The sequence below is a fragment of the Blennius ocellaris genome (assembly GCF_963422515.1).
Source record: "Blennius ocellaris genome assembly, chromosome: 1".
NCBI lineage: Eukaryota > Metazoa > Chordata > Actinopteri > Blenniiformes > Blenniidae > Blennius > Blennius ocellaris.
The window spans coordinates 33192672-33215339 of NC_137650.1; the positions used below are offsets into that span (position 1 = coordinate 33192672).

Here is a 22668-nt window from a genome sequence, read left to right on the forward strand (position 1 = left end):
GTTAATTCTCTTATCGTGTTTAATTTGAGTGCGTTTTGTGGCTGTGAACATTCAATTCCCCACTTGAAAAGGAAAAGCTGGAGAGCTGTCAGGACTTTTATTGTGTTAAACAATTACAGTACAGGTGATGTTCACTTCGAGGCGGTAGATTTCATAAGTTACAAGAAATTTCCCACTGGTAAAAGTGGTGAGTTTTGGAGACGTTATTGTCCATTTGTCCCACATCCCAGTGGGAAAAATACATCTGATTATCGTCCAACTGGAAAGTTCCCAGTACAAGTTTCCGGGAATATCTTTTTGAAGCTCATTTGGTGTTTATGGATTATATTGACTTCACAATTGTTGACTTTATTGGGAGGTGGTCGTTCATCTGCACATTTCTATTTTGTAAGAAGTGGTCATTTTTTATTTTTGAGTTCCCAGCACCATATTTATAAATCCCTTTTAAACTTAAATTCACACTTTAAAGCTATTTCACGTCGTTTCAATCCACATTATTATTATTATGCGTTTGTGTCATGTTTATGGATATTTATGCTTTACAATAGTTGTCTAATTGTCTGATAGGCAAAGTTGAATAAATAGTTTTATGATACATTTTAATGGATCCAGAATAGCTAGGACATAAGTACAGTTCTGTGATTTATTTTCATTGTTTATCTTTTGTTTTCGGACCTTAAAGCACCCTTTAGTTGTGATTTGTGCACGGACGTTGGTAAAGTTCTCTTTTTCTTGCTGCTCTGCTTCTCTTGGAGCCGAAAGTTTCTGTTTCACGTTGGTCAGTTCCCACTTTGCTCTGTTGCAGTTCATGGGAGTCAAACACTGGATATTCTCGGATGTTTTCAATCCACAGACGCGTGGGAGCGGCACTACGTTCGGGTTTTGACTGATAAGAGCGAAGAATGTGCGATAAAGTGACGCGCCGAAGCCGCGAAGACATAAAATTGTCGAACTTTGCTTCAAAAACAAGTTGTTTCGACGCAACTGAATGTCACTTCAGATCCAAAATGGCGAACGAACGAGGGGGGGTGAGGTCACGCGCGGCGGGGACCAATCGAAGCGCGGCGCAGGCGAGCCGCTCCCCACGTGGGGGCGCCGCCTCCCGATTGGCCCGCGGGATCGGAGCGACGCGATTGGTCGGCGCCTGGCCCTCTCGCGTTCGTCGGGTCCTCGTGTCATTGCACAGTCTGTGTGTGGTACCGACTGCAGGCGGGCGCGCGCGGCTTCCTATCGGCGGACATTTTTCACCGAAAAACAACCGAAAAAGAACAACGGACATCTCGGGACTAACCGGACGAGCGGCGCGCGTTTGCTACTGGATTTTAAACCGGGGGTTGTTTTTTTTTTTTTTTTTTCCTTCCTTCTTCTTCTTCTTTTGAAGTCGGCGGACAGCTCTTCTCTTCTCCCCTCCACCCTCCACCGTCCGCCGTCCGCCCCCTCCTCCTCTCCTCCCTCCTTTCCCCGGTCGAGGTGGTTTCCGAGCGGGGAGCGAGCGAGAGAGGGAGAGAGAGAGAGAGAGAGAGAGAGAGAGTCCGACCCGGACGGAGCGGCGGTTCTCCGAGGCGGGAGCACCGCGGACTCCCGGCGGGGAGAGAGAGAGAGAGAGAGAGAGAGAGGGAGCGAAGACGAGAAGAAACGCACGTTTATTTCCGGTCTTTTTTTTTTGTGTGTTTTTGTTGTTGTTTTTTTTAATCGTGTCCATCGCGACAAGTGGAGGATTTTAACGCCGTGTGGATACTATTTGTTGTTACCTGTGCGGAGGAGGACTCGGGACCAGACAAAGGTAAAGAGGGGCTGCGTGGAGAGAAGCTAACAAGACGGCAGGAGGAGGAGGAGGAGGTGCAGGAGGGAGGTGGTGGTGGTGGAGGAGGAGGAGGTGGTGGTGGTGGTGCGGCTTTATGCCTCTGAAAGCAGCCAGATCCGTGTTTTCTGCGCCTCCCGGACCACCGACCAACAAGCGTTGTGGAAGAAGACAACTCTGTAGATTTACAAGAAAAAAAGAAAAAAAATTCTTGCACAAAAAAAAAAAAAATAGAAACTTTGGGATTTTCTTTCATGCATTTTTTTTCCTTTTCTTCCCACACTTTGCAGATTGATGTATTTTTTTGGGGGGGCACAGGAGGAATTAGAAGTTAATTTGATGACGACCCAGCTCCTCAGCTCTGTTTTCTGTTTGTTTAGGTACAAAAGGAGGCCTGAGGAGGAGGAGGAGGAGGAGGAGGCACATCCATCCACCTCTCGGGCTCCGATTGCCCAGAAAAAAAAGGCTTTGTCCGCCGCCATCCTGCGCATCCAGCCAGGGCGGGGGTGGCGGTGATTTACCGCACCTTTCCCCGGGATTACTGGCGGATCAGAACAGCCCAGTCCAGCCCGTTCTCCACCTGCGTTCCGCAGCGACATGTATCCACAAGGCCGGCATCCGGTGAGTCCAGTGCATCCGCCTCTCTGCCCTCTCCAAGAGCCTCAACCACGTCAGGAGTGGAGCTGCTGGTGCACGTCCCCTTTCACTTTTCCATGTTGTGCAGAGAAAATGCAAATTCTGTTGGTGGTTTGTCACCTTCCTTGTCCGTATCGTCGCTTTTTTTTTTTTAAACATGTTTGACGGCGTATCTGTGCACATAGATGCCACACGTTGAGGGCCTCCCTTGTTATCTGCCTCCGGACAGATTGAGTGATCCACCTCTGGGGAAATGAGACCGACAATGAGGAGTGTGTGTGTGTGAGATGATGTTATTTACACCTGCGGTATCTCCGACCTTTGCACCCTTGCAGGCACCTCACCAGCCGGGACAGCCTGGCTTCAAGTTCACCGTGGCCGAGTCCTGCGACCGGATCAAAGACGAGTTTCAGTTCCTGCAGGCGCAGTACCACAGGTAACGGCACAGAACACCGAGAGGAAGCCGCCGCTTTGTAGTTTCGCTCATTAATTCAAGGGTGTTCTGAGGCTACGTGCAGAAGACCATCTCATTCCCGGTAAAATTGTGCCAAAGTAACCTTCACGTTGTAGGTTTTCTTTACGCAGATGATGGAAATATTTATATATCCGTACAAGAAAACACAATTACTTCCCCAAAATGACAATGATCTCAACATAAAGTCAATTTTAATGAAACCTTGCGGAGCAAAATCTCCAAACAACTGTTGCATTATGCATGTTTTTGCTAACTGACCCTGTCAACTAGCGTCGCCAATAAAAAGCTCAAGTCTCAGTATTGAGTCGTACTCTTAAGAAGGTTGCTTTAAAAAAAATATATATATATATATATATATTCTTAGAAATTTTTGCCATTTGAGGTTTTGGCTCGGCATTAATATGTGATTTACTTTGTTCATCAGTGGAAGAAGGAGAAAAAAAAAGCTGTGAATGAGTCTAGTTGCTTGTTATAGTTGGTCATTTGATGTATAAATCCATCTTTCACCTGTCCAGGTAGAATCCGCCTCCGCCAGCGTTAGATTTAAAAAAAAAAAACAAAGCGTTGAGACTGGGTCACACAGATCCTGCAGCCTCAGACTGACTGAACCACAGGAACGACGCGCCGCCGTCTGGTTACCTGACTCCGGCTTCTTTGTGTGAAACGCAGTGAAAACACATGTTCAGGGTTTCCCTCCTGCGGAGGAAAGGAAAAGCGTTCGCTGTGCGACTTCTCTAACAACCCCCCCCTCTTCTCTCCCCCCCCCCCCCCCCCGTAGCCTCAAGGTGGAGTACGACAAGCTGGCCAACGAGAAGACGGAGATGCAGCGTCACTACGTCATGGTGAGAAGCAGCCTGCCGGTTTACACGGCCCGCGTTTTGAACGAAAATACACAAAAAAAAACCGATGTCCGTTTCCGCGGCAACGGCAGAAGAAAACTGTGAAAATTAGCGTGGCGGGCCACGAAAACCACACCGGGAGAACGATGAGCTGTAAACATGAAGAAGTGGCGAAAACATGAGCAACGTTTTGCAAAAATGTACCTTCCTTCCTTCCACCGAGAGTTTTCGTCAGTTGGAACTCTAGCAGAGGGTCAAATGTCCAGCTATTGATTGCAGGGCGTGACGACACCCCCCCCCTCCTCCCACATTTTCTTTTGTGGCTCCGGGGTCGTCTTTATGACACCCCCCCCCCTCCCCCGGCGTGACCCGCGGGGGGTTAATGACGGGTCTGCAGGCTTTGTGCATGAATCAGAGCCGCTTCCTGTGCTCTTTTTTTTCTTTTTTCTTTTTCTTTTTTAACCTCTTAACTCACCCTGAGGGAGCAGTGGGGGGTCACACCGGGGGCGGCGGGGTGTCACATATCAGGAGACTGTGTTTTTCCCTAAATAGATTACAGGTTGTAGTTCTAACAAATGTGTGTAATGTAGAATTTAAACAAAAGTTTATTTGGTTGTAGAGAAATAGATGTGATCCGTCCTCCATTAGTGAAAGTCAATTAAATTTAATAGAACTAATCGGATAAGTCAGTTCTCTCACTGGAGACACAGATGACTTGTTATTTAAAGCCTGTAAAATGTGACTTTTTTTTTTTTTTAAATCACTCTACGACTTGTCTGGAGTCTAAAATGCCTTCGAGCAGAACAAGTAAAACTCTTTCGACTCCGCTTCGATAACGAATCCAAACTCAAGATTTGATTGAACGCGAGACAAACTATTGCAAGTACATGTGAACTTTGGTTGTTTTTATCTGAATACTAGCGTCGTAATCTACATTTCTGTGGGTTTTACAGAAGCCCTCCGGCAAAAAAACGCCGCCAGGAAATTAGCATCGATTTTCATAATGAATCCAAAGATTTAGCATGTATGTAAAACAAAACAAATGTAAAACTGGCTGTTTTTTTCTATAACATCTGCTCTTAACACCTCATATGTAAATCGTATTTTTTTTTTTTACATAATGTAAAACTGTAAGCTTCATTTCTTATGATTTTTCTTCTTTTTTTTTGCAGCCTTGAGTAAAAATGATTTGCAGTTATAAAATTATACTCGAAACATTTTGATAAAGCTGGAAAATGATGAATTCAGTGGATGTTTTTATCCACATTTGAGTGATTCTTGCTCTTTACAGCCTCTCCAACATGAAGCTTTGCTTTGTCTTCTGTAATTAAAGAGTAAAATGTGACTCATGAAGTGTGAAACAGTTTCGCTGTTACACATTTTCACTGAGTTGTAAACAATTTATCTGTCGTTATGTAATCCTTTAGATGTTGGAAGAAAACTTTGCATATTTATAAAGTGAAGTTTTTACAAGTTTGCAACTGGTAGCCGAACTGCAATTTATTGAATCTTTTCAAAAATGTTTTTATCCTAAAATTGCATGTTTGGAATAAAATTAGTTCCAGGAGATGTTAGTAATTTGCTTTTTGCCCTTTTCAAAACTCAGCGTTTTTGCGTTTTTCCTTCCACAAAACCTTCACCGTGGCCACGTTTTTGAAAAACGGTGTGGTGAGCCTGGCAGGCCACCAGGCGGCGCCACTGAGGAAAACAGTTTACTGCGGTCGTCTGCAGAGTTTCTGAGCGCGAACTTTTCCCGAAACAAAAATGACGAGTTTTCATTTCGAAACGTTGCGTAAACGGGGAAACGTCGGTGTTCGTTACGTCAGTTGACCTTTGTTATGACTCGCTATAAGCTCCGCCCCCCCGACCTGCAGCTCCAGTCACGACGTCACAGGTCGCGTCGTCACCAATGCCGAGTCTGTCGCCACATTTAAGTCGTCCCCCGTTTGTTTGTTTGTCGCCGAGTTTTTAACGTCTCGTTCTCGTTTTTTTTATGCGTCGGAGGACCAATAAAAACGTCAAGAGCGCCGGTGTTTACAGCCTTGTTGCACAAACGCATTTTCTGCTCCTCGGCAGGGGGGGGAGAGGGGGTAAAAAAGTCAAGAGGAACTTTGTATTTTGTTCTGCACAATTAGGGACGGATGTCGCTGCATTATTAAAGATAAACATCTGCCTGTAATTACCGCTGCGACTCGGGGCTTCGCCTGCTGACGCTCCCTCTCTTTGTTCTGCAGTACTACGAGATGTCCTATGGGCTCAACATCGAGATGCACAAACAGGTATGGAGCCGCTCTGTGTACAGCCACAACACGACTGTTGCTCTACACACACACACACACACGTACATATGCATGCGTACCTGACCTCGGTGTCCACCCTCATCCTGAAAGCGCCTTGAGCAGCCGTCACACGCCGGCTTCCTGCTGAGAAAACGCTGACAGGCTAAACAAGGCGAAGGGCACGCTGCCCGATGGCGACGGTTTGATAAGATTAAAGTCAAGGGTTTGGCAGAGAGTGTGTGAGAGAGAGTGTGTGTGTGTGTGTGTGCGCCGCCTCTCTACAGCTCTTTGGGTTAAAAGCTCATTAGTTCATCACCCTGCAGTGGAGAAACTTTGAGACCCGACAGGACAGAACAATAATCCCACTATATGGTCGGGATTCTAGTTATTCGGGAGGTCTTGAGGTTTTTCTGGAGACGTTTCCTCCTCTGGAGTCGTACACTTGTATTTGTACGTAGACTTTAGGCGGGTTCCTGCCAATCCCGGGGTTGGTGGTTCGATTCCAGTCTGGCCCTGTTGGGCTCGTCTGTCTCGATGCCTCGTTTACGCCACGATTTTCAGGTAAAAGCGCAAAAAACTTTCGTTGCATTTTGTAGGGTCGGTGTAAACTTTTTTTTTGAAAGGTGGAACCTTTCAAAAATGCTATGACTCCGCCTCCCCGGAAATGAGGTAAAACGCAACTTATTGAAAATGCTCGGGTCTCCGTGGCAAGGTAAACCACGGCTCTTCTGCACATGCTCAGTTGACGACGGTAGCAACAATGGCGGCCTCCAGAGGGTCGGGACTCGTAGTTGTACAATAGAATGTCTGTCTGCGTTCTCCCGTCGTTAATGTTTATAGCGCGTTGTTCTCTGATCTTATGCGCTGTAGCAAACTGCGACATGCTTTTATTTTGAAGGCTCATGCCTCTGTATCGTGGCGAGCATGTGCGTGTCCCTCGGCATTTGGCTTCGCTGGAACTTTGGGGGAAATCGGACTTCAGAGAACGGCTTCTCGGTTGTTTGTGGAGCGGAATCCCGAAGGCTGAAGGCTCCTTAAAGAAACACCCCCTGATTGATAGATGAGCGTGTGTGACGGCCCTCCGTCCTGCTGAAGACGTGATATTGTGTTAATCACAGAGCCGCTGCAGTGGCATCACGCCTGTAAACAACACCGTGAAACAGCTGGATTCAGTGGAGGATGTGACCCGGGGCCGTTCAGGCGGCACAATGTGTTGTTCTGTTCACTGAAAAGGAGCAAGAAAAGATGAGCGTGATCTCCAGATGCTCTTGTTCTGCACTCACTTTAACATTTTCCTCACAATTGAGCTGGTCGGGTGAAGCATTTAAACGACGACTCACCACCGCTGCGGACATCGTTCTGTTTAACCGGTTAGTTTTCTACGCCTATCCATTGTCATGCAGCCGGTAACTCGTTGGAGCTCCAGAAGGAACCAGTTCAGTTTGGCAGCACTCGTACCCAGGAAATGAAAACAAGGCTGACGATGCAGAGGATGGCTGCTGCTGCTGCTAGCGACGCTAGCCGCTCAAGCTAGCCTGACATCGTTTACCCCGAGACGCTGTGATCCGAGAACATAAACTCGGCTCAGGAAGACCTTTAATGGGGTACGCTGGATCTAGATGCACCTTTTGGTCCTTCTGGCCGTCTTGTTTCCACGACAACGGTGCTTGGAGCCGCTGAAAACACCACCTCTAACGGGGCGGGGGGCAGTTTTTGTAAATGTTTAGATTCATGTCCAGTAAACGGAGCCCTTGTGTTTCCTTCTTCAGACAAACTCTAATCGATACTTGAGTTTAATTCACGCTAACGACCCTGATCCAGCCTTTCCTTCTGGTTGCCCTCTTGTCTTTCTGTTGCCCCCCCCCCCCAACCACCCCTCTACCATGTGAATGATGGCCCGTGTCATTAGCAGTGTGATATGATGTATGAGAGCCGGGGGGGGGATCCAGAAGGTTAATGGTATCAGTGGGAGGGTGGGTCTGTTGGAACAGCGGCAGGCGACGCAATTCATCAGACGTGTTTTTGTTGCGGCTGCTGCTGTTTGTGTGTGCGCATCTTCATCAAGGGGCTTCACCTGCCTTCTCGCCCCACGTCACTCATCACCAACAGGGTGGGGGTTGAAGGAGGAGGGGGGGGAGGGGGGGTGCAGCAAGAGCCTTTGGGTTGGTAAATGGGTTAATCGACTTGTCCTCTCGGGTGAATCTCCTTTGTTTATCAATAAGCCCGCTGGAGTCGTAGCAGCTCTCTGAATAATGCACGATCCCCCCCCTCCTCACCTTCCCCACCCCCTGCTGAGCGGCTGTTTGTGATGACATCAGCGTGGGGTAAACAGACGGGCCCTTAGCCGGCCCCCGTTATCGGTGTGAGGGGAGGGAGGCTCCATTATGGGGAAGCGGGGCGTCTTATTACTTCACTGCTGCTGAAGATTTATTACAGAAAAAGATGAGCTGGATATAATCAGAGAGAGGAAGGAGCAGGAGGGGGGCGGCAACGTCTCAGACCTCGTTTACATGACAACATTTCAGGTGGAAACGATGCCCATTTACATGGAAACCCGCTAAACCACTTTCACGCTGGAAATGGTGTAGTTAGCATGTTGGGCCCCCGGGGGGAGCTGTTTGTTATTGTAATGGTCACACACAGATAACAACACTCCGTAAACATTAACAGTGAGTACACACACTGGTCGTTTGGCACATGCACAGTCGCAGAGTTTCAGTAAAGTTACGTTTTATTCCGTTTCCACAATCGGATTTATTTTTATTTTTTTTAAAGTGACGTTTTCAGTGGCTTCGTGAGAAACCGGATCCCAAAACGCAAACTGGGCCTTATTCAGTCTACTGATATTCATCTTCAGAAGTTGAGGACTCGAGATGTTCTTCGGTGCCTGAGAATCACACACACGTGCAGATAAACTATTTACTGCGACATTTGTCCGCATGCTCGCATGTTTTCAGCCGAGCATTTTGAAAAGTTCCATTTCGGGAGCCTTTCCCCCCAAAAAAACTAAAATCCTTTTCAGTGCCTCTGATCACCGTTGTGTATCCGGACACTCGAAACCAAATGAAAGTTTTGCATTTTTAACGGAAATGATTGTCATGTGAGCCAACAGTGTTGTGTGTGTGGGGGGGGGTGCTCAATGTCTGCTATGAGGCTGCCGGGGGGTAATTTGTTTTGACAGTGTCTCTTATGATGCACAGAGTGCAGGGTGGAGGTAATCACCCTCACTCGCTGTCAATAAGTGATTTTAATTAGCGCAGCTCATCAGCCTGCTGCCGACTCGCTGCCTGCTTTGTGTTTTTTTTCTCGTTTTTTTCTCCACCGCCTCTCCTCTCTGGTGTGGTCGCTGTTTATATCCACCTTTTTCGGTTCCTCTTCTGCTGAACTGAAAACTAAACGAGCAGCAGGTTTTTCTTTTCTTTCTGTTTTTAAGCCATTTCACCAGCCGGAGTTGATTCTTTCTCTCACTTGTTGAATGAATGAAAAGGGAGAAAGTGCTTTAAGGAGGGGAGCTGTGTCCGTTTCCTGGAGGGGGAGGGGGAGGGAGGGAGGAGGAGGAGGAGGGGGGGGGGAGAGATTGTGCAGATGAATAATTTATACAGGATTCCTGGAATTGTTTGCCAAGGTGATGATGGCCGATCTGTCTCAAAGCCAAAACAAACTGACTCTGAGATCACACAAGCAGCCTCTCCGGGGAGGTGGACCAGGTTACCGGAGGCTGTGAGACGTGCTTTATTTTGATAGCCCAGCTCGAGGAGCATGATAACGGTACTCCACCCCCTCCTCCCCCCCCCCCCTCCCTCCCTCCGTCGACATCCATCCATACCCACTTTATCTATTCCCACTTCATACAACTTTGGCTGTTTTTTTTGTACAGGCGGTTTTTTTTTTCTACATCAACACTGAGTTGTTGGGACACACACACACACACACACACACACACACACACACACACACGCACACACACACACACACACACAGAGTCAACAACTGAACCCAGATTCATCTTGATGTTTGGTCATGAACAACATTATCAGCTACCGCTTTCAGGAAACGGCTCGTAGAAATGAGCTTCGCCGTTAAATGAAGGTTCAATAAAGACTCATTAACGCTCCACACGCTTGATGATATGTTAGCGTAGCGGCTAACCACCTTGGTAGAGACTTTCTCATGTCACAAGATTTCTACATCTGAGTGTCGTGGGCAAAGTTCAAGGAACTCCACTTGTGATCCAGACGATTTGGGGGGTAAATGTAAGTTCAGGAGTGAATGGGGCCGGCGACTTGGCTACAGGGCGAAAATATTCTGGTTTCACTTCCGTCCACAGTGTTTTGCAAGCCTCTAATACGGACGACACAGTGCAGGAAGCTAGCTTGTAGCTCGCCGCTAAGGTCCGCAGTCTCGCTCCGAAACCTAAAAAAATCCTTCGTCTCTGTGCCAAATTTCCCATTATGACCAAAATATAAGCAGTACTAGTGAGTTTCATGCAGTTTCGATCGGTCCTACAACGCCCCCTAGTGTCGTAGCGAGAAAATAAAGTAGCCGTGCACAGGGAGAACGTGCAGAACAAGTTTGTTCTTCCAGGCTTCAGGTGACGGTGTGAAGCACTACATGTAAACTGCAGAATTCACAATGAGAACTAAAAAAAAAAAATACAATCTGTGAGATGATGTGAATGAAATCAGATGTAATCCTTTGTAGAACAACCCCCCCTCCACCTCCACCCCCCCAAAACAGGAAATAACATGTCACTCTTCCTTTTCTGTGTGTGAGCTCTAAATAGAACGACATGCAAACTATCCTTCATGCATTTGTAATGAACAAGATACCTCTAAGTGCCTCTTTCTTCCTCGGCCCCGGCTGAGAAGATAATTTCCCCCCCCCCCCCCCCATCATATGCCACTTGTTTTCCTCGCCAATTGAATCCTCGTCAGAGAGACTCTGTTCTCCACTCGGGGGCTAATGCCTGCAGCGACAAACAGCCAAATGGCTTTCAACGCACCATTGACGGAGGGATGCAGTGGAGAGAGATGGAGGAGGTAGAGGAAAGGGGGGTGAAGGGGGGGCTCTCTCTCCAAGCTCTGCCACTACTAGACAACCCTGAGTACCTGTAATTGTGGCGCTGCAGTGAAAAGCTCCTGCGAGCTCAAAGGCTTCTGTTCTCAGTGGTTTTAAGTGACAATAAAGCCTTTCCAGTGTCGCTGCCGCCGCTAAAAGCACCGTGGAAAACAGAGCCTCCAAAGTAAAGTGGGAGTCGTTCTGGAGTGCTGAGAGTCGTCGGACGCGTTACCAGCTGGGGAGGTTTTTTTTCTCCTCCTCCTCCTCCTCCTCCTTCCTTTTAAAATGGCTGTCAAAAAGTCACTCAAACACGCCGCCTGCCCGCTCGTCCTCTTTAACAGGCGTGAACTCTGAATGGAAGGGAGTGGATTTGAAAAGGAAGCGCGAGACGTGGCCGGCGGCGGCCCCGGCGGAGTAATTCTCCCTGGGTCGACGCGTGAGTTATGTTGGCCCTCGACATCGCGGCCGCGCCGCGATAAATAGGCGGCGAAAAGAAAAACGGATAGAAATGAAAGGGAAGTCTGCTCCATTGTCTGATTTCCTCTCTCAACTCGTGTTTCAGCTCCGGGGGTTAATTTCTGAGGAAGTTCAGGAACATTTAATTTAAAAAGAAAGAAGAAAAAAAAAATGCCGTCAAGCACATTTTCAAGGATGAATGAGACAAACAGGAGTTTTTTCAAACGGTCACTTTTTGCTTTTTTTTGTTAAAAAATGCTAAAGCTAACGGCATTCGCAGGAACCAGGACACTGAGATACAGCAGGCTGCGTTTCCACGACGACGCTTCAAGTGAAAATACATCCTTTTTCAGAAAGGTTTCACATTTACAATAATATTATTATAACGCGGAAAATGATGTAGTTGGCATGCCAGGCCACAAGGGGATGCTGTCGGTTGTTTTTGTAATGAAACCAAACGTGCAATTCGCTATAAACATTAGCAATTGTCCGTCTACTGAGCATGTGCAGAACAACTTTCTGCTACGGTCGTGGTGAACATGACCAGAGGGCACTGTGGTGTTTTCCCGTCTCCATGGAGACGGAGTGGGAGCGTTTTCAAAAAGTTGTGTTTTCGGTGGCTCTGGGCACCGTTGTCATGGAAACCAAAGGCCTAAATGCGAGGGAAGTCTCTGCGGTTTTCTGTCGTCAGCGTCTCAAACGGGGCCTGACGGTTCTCGCAGGGAAAAGTGAGGAACGTGACCAACAGTGACCGTTATTATTATTCACATTTTTTTGCTTTTAAATCAGATTGTAATTCTGCAAACAAAAATCTGATCTAAAAGGTGATATGGTTGTTTATCCGGATCGGGTCTGCATGTGTTCCTGAGCAGCATTGATTTAGTTCAGGGTCAGTGAGGAAGTGACTCCTCCTTTTAACGGTTTGTTTAATTACTAACAAACCAGTTTTTGTTTCCCCTGGAGGCTCTAATGTTAAACTGCTCAGTGGACGACGCGGAGAGAAAAGCTTCCTGGAGTTTGCGCCTCATTCTCTAGATTATATCGAAGATTTTTGTCCTTTTCAGTGATTCTTGTGTATTAAATGAAAGTGGACCTGTGATGGGAACGTCTTGTAATATTGCCATGTTTAAAAAAAAAAAAACCCAACTGTAACACTATGAGACATTGAGGATGTAGTATCGTTCACATCACTGCTATACCAGTAAACAGGAGGTTACAAAGAAGTAACTAATCAACGGTGACGCCAATGGACTAATTGCAGGAGCGCGATGAGCTCAATCACGACAATCGTTGCGTTGCCCGTAAACGAGTCCCTGCTTGTGAAGCACCCGGTCACTTCGCCGTGTCTCTGAGTGAAACCTCTTTCTTTTTTCTTTTTTTTTTTTTTAAACCACGGCACAATAAACAATCGAAGCGCTGCAAAAGAGAGGCAGCGGTGCACCTGAGTCCCAGCGATGTTTCTGGCCTCAAATGGTGGCTGTGAAGTGGTGATTTGCCGAGAACAAATGGACGCCTCTCGGCGTGAGTGAGGGTTCTGTAGTGGCGGAGCGGTGATGGCGGCTCCTACAGGCCCCATGTTGCTCTCCTCGCAGCCATTTCCACAGAAGTGCTGTGATACTCTTACCCCCACTACGTGTCATTGTATCCAGCCCCCGCTAATGATGATGGTTTATGAGTCTCCAAAGAGCCCCCCCTCCTCCCACCCCCACCTCTGTGCATCCACCCTCCTCCTCCTCCTCGTCCTCCTCCACCAGTTATCCCTCATTAATTTCCCGTGCCGATCAGATCGACAGGCCGAAAATTCAATTTAATGACCTGCCTCTGTGCTGCGCCTAATATGATTTTACAGGCTGTTCTGGTCAGAGCCCCAGTCCAATTTACATAACGATCAGCCGTGCCAGATAGCGTTGCCCCGGCAACAGAAGAAGAGGGGGGGGGGGGGGGGGGCAGAGGAAGAGGAGGGAGAGCACAGAAGAGAGGAGATTAGCATTGAGGGGCGTGAAGAACGCTTGGAGGAGGAGGAGGAGGAGGAGGAGGAGGAGGAGGAGGAGGAGGAGGAGGGCGGCAGCACAGTGCATCTGAGGCCTTGTTTACAAAGCGGTTCATCGTTTTTTCGGGGGTTTTGTTTCAGAAAAGTTTTGCATTTGCATGGTGACATTTAAAAAAAAAAAAAAAAAAAGGGTTTCCTTTTGCACAAAAACGACAGAAACACTGAAAACGATGTCGTCGGCATGTCAGTTGTTTCTGTTATGAAATGTCTTGGTGCCCGTTTCCACCACGATGCGCGTTCTCGAAAGAGCTCCACCTTTTTTAGAGCGGTTTTCAAAAAGTTGCGTTTTCAGCCATCGTAAATAGGCTTCGCCCCCCCAAAAAAAACACAGCGAAAATTTCACGTCTTCACTTGAGATCCGGGGTCCGGAGACGATTCCCAGCTCTTCCTCTTCCTCCTCCCTCGTTCAGAGTCAAACGAGGTTAAAGGGGAGGGGAAGAAAAAAAAAAAAAAGGAGTGGAATGCGGGAGTGTATAAAACGGGCGGGAAGGATCTCTTCAACCGACACACACCTGCTGGGCCTCCACCCCGAGTCTCACAATCGATTAGTTCTCCTCCCCCGGTTCAGTCAAACCACATTACCTTAGTGTCAAATCAGAGGTTTCACTCCACCGTTCTGTCCTCCTCCTCCTCCTCCTCCTCCTCTTTCTCTTTGTCTCCCTCCTCTCTTCCTCTCTTTCACCGAGAAGTGCAGGTTTAAAAACCAAATCGTCTCGGGACGCTGGAGTGCGGCGGCCGGGCGGCACATCCATTTGTCCAAACGGCGTAAAGTGCTCCGTCCAGCTCTGCAGGATCGTCTTACCCTGCCGGATAATATTCTGTGGTCGATACCAAAGATGCCTCTGATAGATAGGACCGGGGAGTTAACCTGTCTGCCCCCCTTCCTCCCCCCTTCCTTGCTCTGCGTGTGCTGTAATTATGAGGTATGGGCCTCATTAGGATCTCTCCAGCCAGATGGCATTAGCATATTTCAGGCCACTAATGAAATAAGGCCGGGGCCTGATGGAGGCAGGAGAGAGGGGGGGAAGTAAATTTGTTCTGAGGCCGTCAAGAGTTTGGTTAAGAGAGACATGATCTGCCCTGATGGACACTGCAGACATTAGCGTTGTCTTAAAACGTAATTGAACCGCGGCTCTTGCACCGGCCCGCTGGCACGGCGCCCCGCTAACACCGCCCCGCCGCTAACACCGCCCCGCCGCTAACACTCTCCATCTCTTCTCTTACAGACGGAAATTGCCAAACGCCTCAACGCGATTCTGGCTCAGATCATGCCGTTCTTGTCACAAGAGGTGAGTGTCGTCGTCGTCGTCATCTTCATCATCATCCTCACCCTCAGCTTGACACCACATACAATGTTTCTCTGCGATGAATTGTATTTCATTATTTCCATTTTTAAATGTGGCCCAAGATGCAAGGAGCATGCATTTGTGGGATTAGCGGCAGAGCCGAGTATTCACGAAGACTGAAGACGCGTCGTTATTTCCACAACTCATTAATTCAAGAAGCGCTAACGTGTAGAAGAACCGATGACGGAGATCTGGGTGTCCCACTAGTGATCTCGTCTCGGCGTCTCTCTGCGTCGAGACGTAGTAGAAAGACGCTGCTACAGATTCACGCCGTCCGTCCACGTCTGTTGGACGCCAAATGCGAACGGGCCTGAAAAGCCCCAGAGGTCGTCTGGGTGCCGCTTATCCTGGATTATCCAAACCTTCCCTGTAGATCTGTGGAAGACGCTTCGGTCCCCGAGTGCTGACGTGACGAGGGAAACAGTCTTCTTGACGCTCACGTCGCCGTTTATCGCCGATGTTTTTTTGTAGGACGCAGTGTTTAATCCCGATTAAACGTTCTACGCGGACTCCAACCGAGAAGGCGGCACGACTCGGTAAAGTTAACCTCGCGACAACGATAAATTTGAACTAAACTGTGCGGCCGAGCCGAAGACGATGAAGAGAAACCGTCTGACGGAGAAGATTTGGGCTCGATCCTCCACAAATGCATCCTCCTTCCAGACGCTGAATAATAAGCTGAAAAGAAAAACGGATAGAAATGAAAGGGAAGTCTACTCCGTTGTCTGATTTCCTCACTCAACTCGTGTTTCAGCTCCGGGGGTTAATTTCTGAGGAAGTTCAGGAACATTTAATTTAAAAAGAAAAGAAAAAAATGCTGTCAAGCACATTTTCAAGGATGAATGAGACAAACAGGAGTTTATTCAAACGGTCACTTTTTGCTTTTTTTTGTTAAAAAACGCGGCGGCTTTTTAAGGTTACGTTTCCACGACAACGCTTCAAGTGAAAATGCATAATTTTTCAGAAAAGTTTCACATTTATAATAATAATATTATAACGTGGAAAATGATGTAGTTGGTCGTGCCGAGACGGTTGGCGCGGTTCGCCGAGCTCTGTGGTTCCGAAGCGTTTTGCAAACAGGAAGTGTGTCGCCGAACCCTCTAACCTCCACCTCTTAACCTCCACCTCTGCCTGCAGCACCAGCAGCAGGTGGCGCAGGCCGTGGAGCGCGCCAAGCAGGTGACCATGACCGAGCTGAATGCGATCATCGGGGTACGTGGACTTCCCAATCTGCCCCTCACTGTGTGTATACCTCCTCTTTTTTTACCTTCTACTCCACCCCACGCCGGGGGCAAGTCTGCACGCGCCGGACGGGGGAGGGGAGGGGGGTTAGGAAAGGAAACGGGGATAAAAGTAGCTTTGGTGCCTTTAAATCTGCAGCCGAACGTTCATGTTGACACTGAGCAGAGCAGTGTCCTCGTCTCCTGTGCAGACTTGCCCCCGTCGACGGCGGCTTGTTATATTTTTAATACCAGTTGATGATGATCTGTTCCTCTGGAGAAAGCGGCCTTCCAGGCATATTTGTGTTATATAGCATATTTTTACTGCAAAGCATGTTGAAACCTTTCAGGGTTGTGTCTTAGACCAGTGCTTTTCAATGTGTGAGGTGTTTATGTAGATAAATCACTCTTCAGTGCAAAACAGTTGATATGTGAAGAAGCGAAAGAAGTGTTTTATTTTTTTATTATTGTTTCTTGATCCAAACAGCTGAAATTTTAGAATATCTGATGAACGTTAGAATTCATTTGTACGACTTGGTAGGGCGGTACGACGTCACCAATGATGTTGAATATCGCAAGAACGATTAGCGGCCGATGTTTGGAACCGTGATCTTTCTCTTGCCACGAGTTCACCTTTTTCGAATGATTTAATTTTGACGTTTTTGTCTTAATATTTTTGACATTTTGAAACCCGTGTCCATGAAAACCTAATCGATTTTTTTTTTTTTTTAGTACATATTTTGTACAGCGTGCGTTGAGTTCGTTGGATTCGTTTCTTTTTGCACTGACGCAACGTTTTCAAAAACGAAATGTTTCTGCAGAAATGCTGAAAACAATGTAGTTATCACGTCAGACCACTTGTTGGCGCTGTTGGTTGTTTTCGTAATGAAACCACACACACACGTGCAGCAGAGAACAAAAACGCCATAAACATTAACGTACATTCGTATGAAGAGTTGGACTGTTATCACGGTGACTGTCAAAATAAAAGCACCACGTCCCAGGAGAATATGGAGCCGTGACGCTCTGGGGGAGGGGGGGGAACCTTGTTCTTATTGTGACTCTACTGAGCATGTGCAGACGAATGACTTGCCGCGGTGAATGTTCCATAAAGCTTTTCACCGCTTCACGTAGCGTCGCGGCCGAAGCTTTTCAAAAGTTGTATTTTTAGTTGTAAAAAATGGCCCCGAGGTGCTCGTTTCCCCTCGAGAACGCCGTTGTGTAGACGGAGCCTCGGTCGCTTTACGAAGATCCGTCTTCACCTGCAGAGGTCGGAGGTCGAGTTCGCTGGTTCTTCCTGAGCCTGTGAGCTTTTCCAGGTGCTGCTTGGGGTTGCTGGTTCCCTGTAATTTGGCAGTGTGAGTGTGTGTGTGTGTTGGCGTGCGTCCAGGCGACGACCCCGTGACGGACGCCGCCTCGTCCTGAACCCCCCCCCCCCCCCCCCCCTCCCCCTCAGGCGTCAGACGGAGAGACTGCCATCCGGTCTCTCCAGTTTCACTTTGGCTGCACTTTAATTAGATGAAAGGCTTTAACCGCCGAGCCGCCGGCAGGATTTGACGGCCGTCTTTGTCGGGAGCCGTGGTTCTGCAGGTGTTGAGCTTTTCGAGACGAGGAGGAGAGATCAGGGTCTGGAGAACAAGAAGCTCTCGCGTTATTCAATCGGCCATTTCCTGACGAGTGAGTCATTAACAAGTACAATAGAATATTAACAGGCTTCTGGACAAACATCGTGAAGTCCTTTTCTCTCAACAGTGACGTGATCACTGCGAAGATGAAACTCGCTAAATTCAAACTTTAGATGTGTGTTTTTGTCTCGTTGAGGTGAATGCTAATATTATTTTAAGAGTTTGACATGTTGAGTCTCGTTAAGCAGACGAACCGTTTCCAGCAGATTTTATTTGGAAGTACCTGCAGCCACCGTATCGTTTTCTTTAATCTGATCACAGATGTGTCAGATCTCTGTTGAAAGCAAGTTTTCTTCACTCGCTGGATTCTTATTGTTGTTTTTCTTCCCTGGCCCCTTTTAGTCTTTTTAATCTTCTAATTCTTCGTGCTCCATTTCCTTCATATTCCACAGTTTTAACTTAAAAAGCATCTGCAGCCCTCCAGACTTCAGTGGAGGAGAGACGTGCACTTCAAAAATCAGTAATTGGCCTTTTAATTGTTTCCATAACCTGAACCAGGCCCCGACAAACAGCCTTGCTTTGGTCTCCCATCTGCTTTTATTTAATCACCCGAGCCGAGTCGCTCTTTTAATGGGCGGCTCTGGACCCTGATGGATAACTGACCCTTTGATTGGCCCTCTGGAGCCGAGGTTAGTGGGCGGTTACTTGGTCCCCGTGGCTCCGGGGTCAAGTCCAACGAGAGGCAGGTATCGAAATTCGATTAAGGTAAATGAGCCGGGAGCAGAACCCCGACTTCTCCTGGTGATTACCGCCTTCTTCTTTTCTTTCTTTCTTTTTTTTTTTTTCTACCAACGGCGGGATCAGTGAGGCTAGAAAACATGAGAGATCCTGGTTTCATTAAGGCTGTGCAGGTCCAGAATACACACACACACACACACACACACACACACACACACACACACACACACACACACACACACACACACACACACACACACACACACACACACACACACACACACACAATCTTTCTCTCTTTTTAATTACTGGGCCAAAGCAGTGGCAGGTGATCAATCTCCATGTCGCCGCAGTGCAACTGGGGCGTCATTAAACCAGACCCGAGTCCACACACACACACACACACACACACACACACACACACACACACACACACACACACACACACACACACACACACACACACACACACACAAGGTGTGTTTAGTACAAAGCAGCGGTGTCAAACTTAAGGCCAAGTTGCGAGTTGAAACAGTTCCCAGGGTGCAGTTCCCCTCCCAGGCCACTAGCTGGTGCGGTTTGTCGCTGTGATGATGTCACACTGGACATTCTGGTGGACAAACGGTAGAACTGGTCACTCTGGTCTGTGGTGAACATGACCAGTGGTGGCGCTGCAGGAAAAAGTAGCGTTTTGCCTCGTGTGCATTGAATCTGAGCCGTTTTCAAAAAGTTGCGTTTTCAGCGGCTGAACGAATCCTCAAAAACACAACGGAGGTTTTCCTCTTTAACGTGAGGATATTGTGTAAAAGGGGCTTTAGTCTGCAGGTGGTTGGACTGTTTTTGTCGCCGCCGTGACGCACCGGCTGTCAGAAGTGATAAACGGATGGAAAGTCAAGTGGTAATTAAACGGCTAAAGATAGCAACCTTTATTTAAAAGAAAAATTTTAATGAACAAGCAGCGTTAGTTTGTGAAAATGTGCAGGAATGTTTGTGGCTACATAAACGACGGGGAATGAATGACGACGGCTGCAGAGGAAAACGTCGTTTCCAACACGAATAATAGAAATAAGGAGTAGAAACAGTCGAGCTCCTGTCTTCAGTTTGACGGGTGTCGTCTCGTTTCCACGGCGACTCGTCACGTAAATGCTAATCTGAAGAGAAACTCCGAGGCCTCCTGGCGACGACGGGGGCGAACGCGTAGAAGTACAACTACTGTACTCTGTACTTCAGTAAAAGTACTGTTTTCAAGTCGAGCCATGAAATGGATAAAGGTGATAATAATAATAATAATAATACATTTTTATTTGTGATGAACTTTACATCTGGCAAACATCCAAAGTGTTACAATTTAAAACACAATTAAAAATGATTATTAATACAAGTGCCTCAAAATATGCAGTAGTGATGTTACTTGAGTATGAAGGCCAAAAGTAGTGACATTACTTTATAATTCATTCTCCACACTGAAAAGCAGGTGGATAGAGTAACTGTAAAGTAGTACTCGAGTATCGCAAGTGCTACCGTGCTGGAGCTGTACTCTGTTACTGATCAAAGTATAATTATCTAGTAGAAGGGACTCTTTTTGAAAGCTGCCGTACTTTTAGGTTGTTTCTTTTGACTGTTTTCAGCTTTATTTTTTGCTGGTTTGGACTCTGATCAGCTCACTGTTGTTTTTAAGGAGCTTCACTTTTTAGATTTGGACTGTTTTTAACGAGTTTTGGACCTTTTGAGTCGTTTTGTGCATTAATTTCAGGAACAATTATTGATGGTTTACTATTATTTTGCTGCTTATTTGGCTTTTTATTTAAGTTCCGTTTTCGTGGAGTCGGAGCATTTTTAAAACGTTCCACCTTGGGAAACCGTTTTGAAAAACGTGCATTTTCGGTGGCTCCCGGCCCCGTTGTCATGGACACGGACGTCAACAAACGTTTGTTTTCACCTGAAGCTTTCCGTTATAGACTGACAGCTGACTTCAGCGTTGTCATGCCGACGGACCCTCTGACGTTGAAGGACCTGCGTTGGCGTGTCGGCGGCGAGTCGGGACCTTCACGGGCTGCAGCCGTGTGGCGCTTCCGTGTCGCGCAGGCGGCGCTTTGCAGGTTGCAGTGTGGGTTTCCTTCCTGCAGGAGCAGCGCTGAGCACGTAGCGTAACGTAGCATAGCGTAGCGTAGCGTCGGTCGGCAGCTGGTTGGTGTCGACGCCGGCTCCACCTGACAGCGGCGTCCTGCGGGGAGCCGGCTTCGCCTGGTTAACTTTAATTGCCTGTTTCCTGTGGAAGTTGCCGGAGCTGCGGCATTTACACATAATGAAAAAAGATAAGTGTGAAAGGAAGCCAGCTCTTTATCCATGAATATTGAATTGGAAGCAATTTATTTTCTGAAATTTCCCCCTCCCCCCCTCCTCTCCCCTCCCCTCCCCTCCTCCTCTCCCCTCCCCTCCCCTCCTCTTCTCCCCTCCCCTCCTCTCCTCTCCTCTCCTCTCCTCCTCTCCTCCCCCCATCTCTCCTCTCCTCCCTCCCTCTCCTCTCCCTTCCTCTCCTCGCTAATGAGGCTTCTTGATAATGATCCCTGCATGCTTTTCCTCATTAGGCAAACTCAATAGGGACGTCCCTCCATCCCTCGCTCGCTCTCGCGTTCTCTCCTTATTCTCTGATTCCGCCGCTCCCTTCTTTCCTTGTTCTCACCCCCCCCCCCCCCCCCCCCCCCCCCTCTTCCTCCCCCACAACAAATAGGGCTGCTCTGTGCAGCAGCACAATATCGATTAACGATGCCGCCCCTCAGTCGCCTCCATTCATCGTGCGATTCCAGGTCCGTAATGAGCCGGCTGAACGGCCGGCTGCTAAATAAACCTTTAAATGTGGCGAAGCCGCGAGATCTACCCTCCTTCTACCTTCTCCGTTTTATGTAATGAATGTATGGATGAGGGTATTGGAGTTCTATCTAACAAGCAGAATTGCAATCGTGTGTTTTTTCTCTCTTTTTTTTTTTCTTTTTTTCTTTTTGGAGAGGCAGTTGATGGATGTGCTAAGTGTTATTTAACCTTGTTTTAAAGCACTTGCTTCCCTCTAGCATGAGTGGCTATTTAACCGCTGTCTGTCTACTCCGACTGCCTCCGTCTCTCAGGACACACACACACACACACACACACACACACACACACACACACACACACACACACACACACACACACACACACACACACACACACACACACACACACACACACACACACACACACTACTTAACAGCGTTTTGCTGGAGGAGGCCACGCTCCCTTGGTTTTCCAGAGCGTTGAAAGGTTTTCGAGTGTAGACCTATCGATTTGATCCCGGCTCAGATTGAAGCGGGAAGGCGTGACGCCGCGCAGAGTCGGACGCCGCCGTCAGGTAAAGGTCGCCTTCTCCCGGAGACGTGCGACGAGCCGGGAGCGGCGACGAGTGGACTCGTATGGGAACAAGGCGCGGAGCGCGATCCGAACTCCGGGTCAAAGGTCAAATTCTCACATTTGCCGTACAAAACAAAGTCAGTCGTTTGGAGACGACTAAAGAATCGTCAAACATTTAGCTCCGTTTTCTTTCACTTCATGAATAAATCAATTGTTAAAAGTTATAAAATTACGCCTCGACTATAAAATAGAAGATTAAAAACAACAACTCAGTATTACCGAATTCTCAATACTATAAGTTGCAGATCTTTTGTGTAGTTTGGTTGGTCATGTGACCAATACATTAAAATATACTGGCAATACCATCCCTGACCACTAGGTGTCACCGCATGACGGCAGAAAGCAGCTACACTACCACAGAAAGGTTTTGTTTCTATATTTTACCAACAGCAAGGCAAATTATCTCATGGGGGAAAATAATGCTTAGTAAAACCAAAACTTATGAGGTTTGAACATTTTTTAATCTATACAGTTGTCATTGTAGTTTTTCTCAGATTAACAGAGGGAAATAATCTCATTCTCTGAAGAAATTGTGACTTTCTGGTCTACCGCTGAGTTTTCCTTCCATCTTTTGTCTCTCAGTATTTTCTGGTTGAACGGTGATTTTCCCGGATGTTATAAAAGCTGATTATTATTTTTTTAGAAGCTTGTTTGGATCCAGAAACGATAAAACTCTTCTCCTGCTGTTTTGCATTATGTGT

At 47.5% G+C, this 22668-nt stretch overlaps 1 protein-coding gene across 5 annotated transcripts in view; it reads left to right on the forward strand.

The window, feature by feature from the left end:
* The first annotated feature begins 1236 nt into the window (after nucleotides 1-1236).
* The window catches only part of LOC308129246 (transducin-like enhancer protein 3-B), a 38501-nt gene continuing 17069 nt past the window's right edge, over nucleotides 1237-22668 (forward strand). For all 5 annotated transcript variants that reach the window (XM_080495101.1, XM_080495098.1, XM_080495100.1 and 2 more), the window contains exons 1-7: nucleotides 1237-1783; nucleotides 2182-2422; nucleotides 2773-2873; nucleotides 3691-3754; nucleotides 5986-6030; nucleotides 14821-14883; nucleotides 16078-16182. In XM_080495101.1, coding sequence (XP_080351227.1) covers nucleotides 2399-2422; nucleotides 2773-2873; nucleotides 3691-3754; nucleotides 5986-6030; nucleotides 14821-14883; nucleotides 16078-16182 — 402 coding nt within the window. In that variant the 5' untranslated portion in view covers nucleotides 1237-1783; nucleotides 2182-2398. The remainder of the gene's footprint in view (nucleotides 1784-2181; nucleotides 2423-2772; nucleotides 2874-3690; nucleotides 3755-5985; nucleotides 6031-14820; nucleotides 14884-16077; nucleotides 16183-22668) is intronic.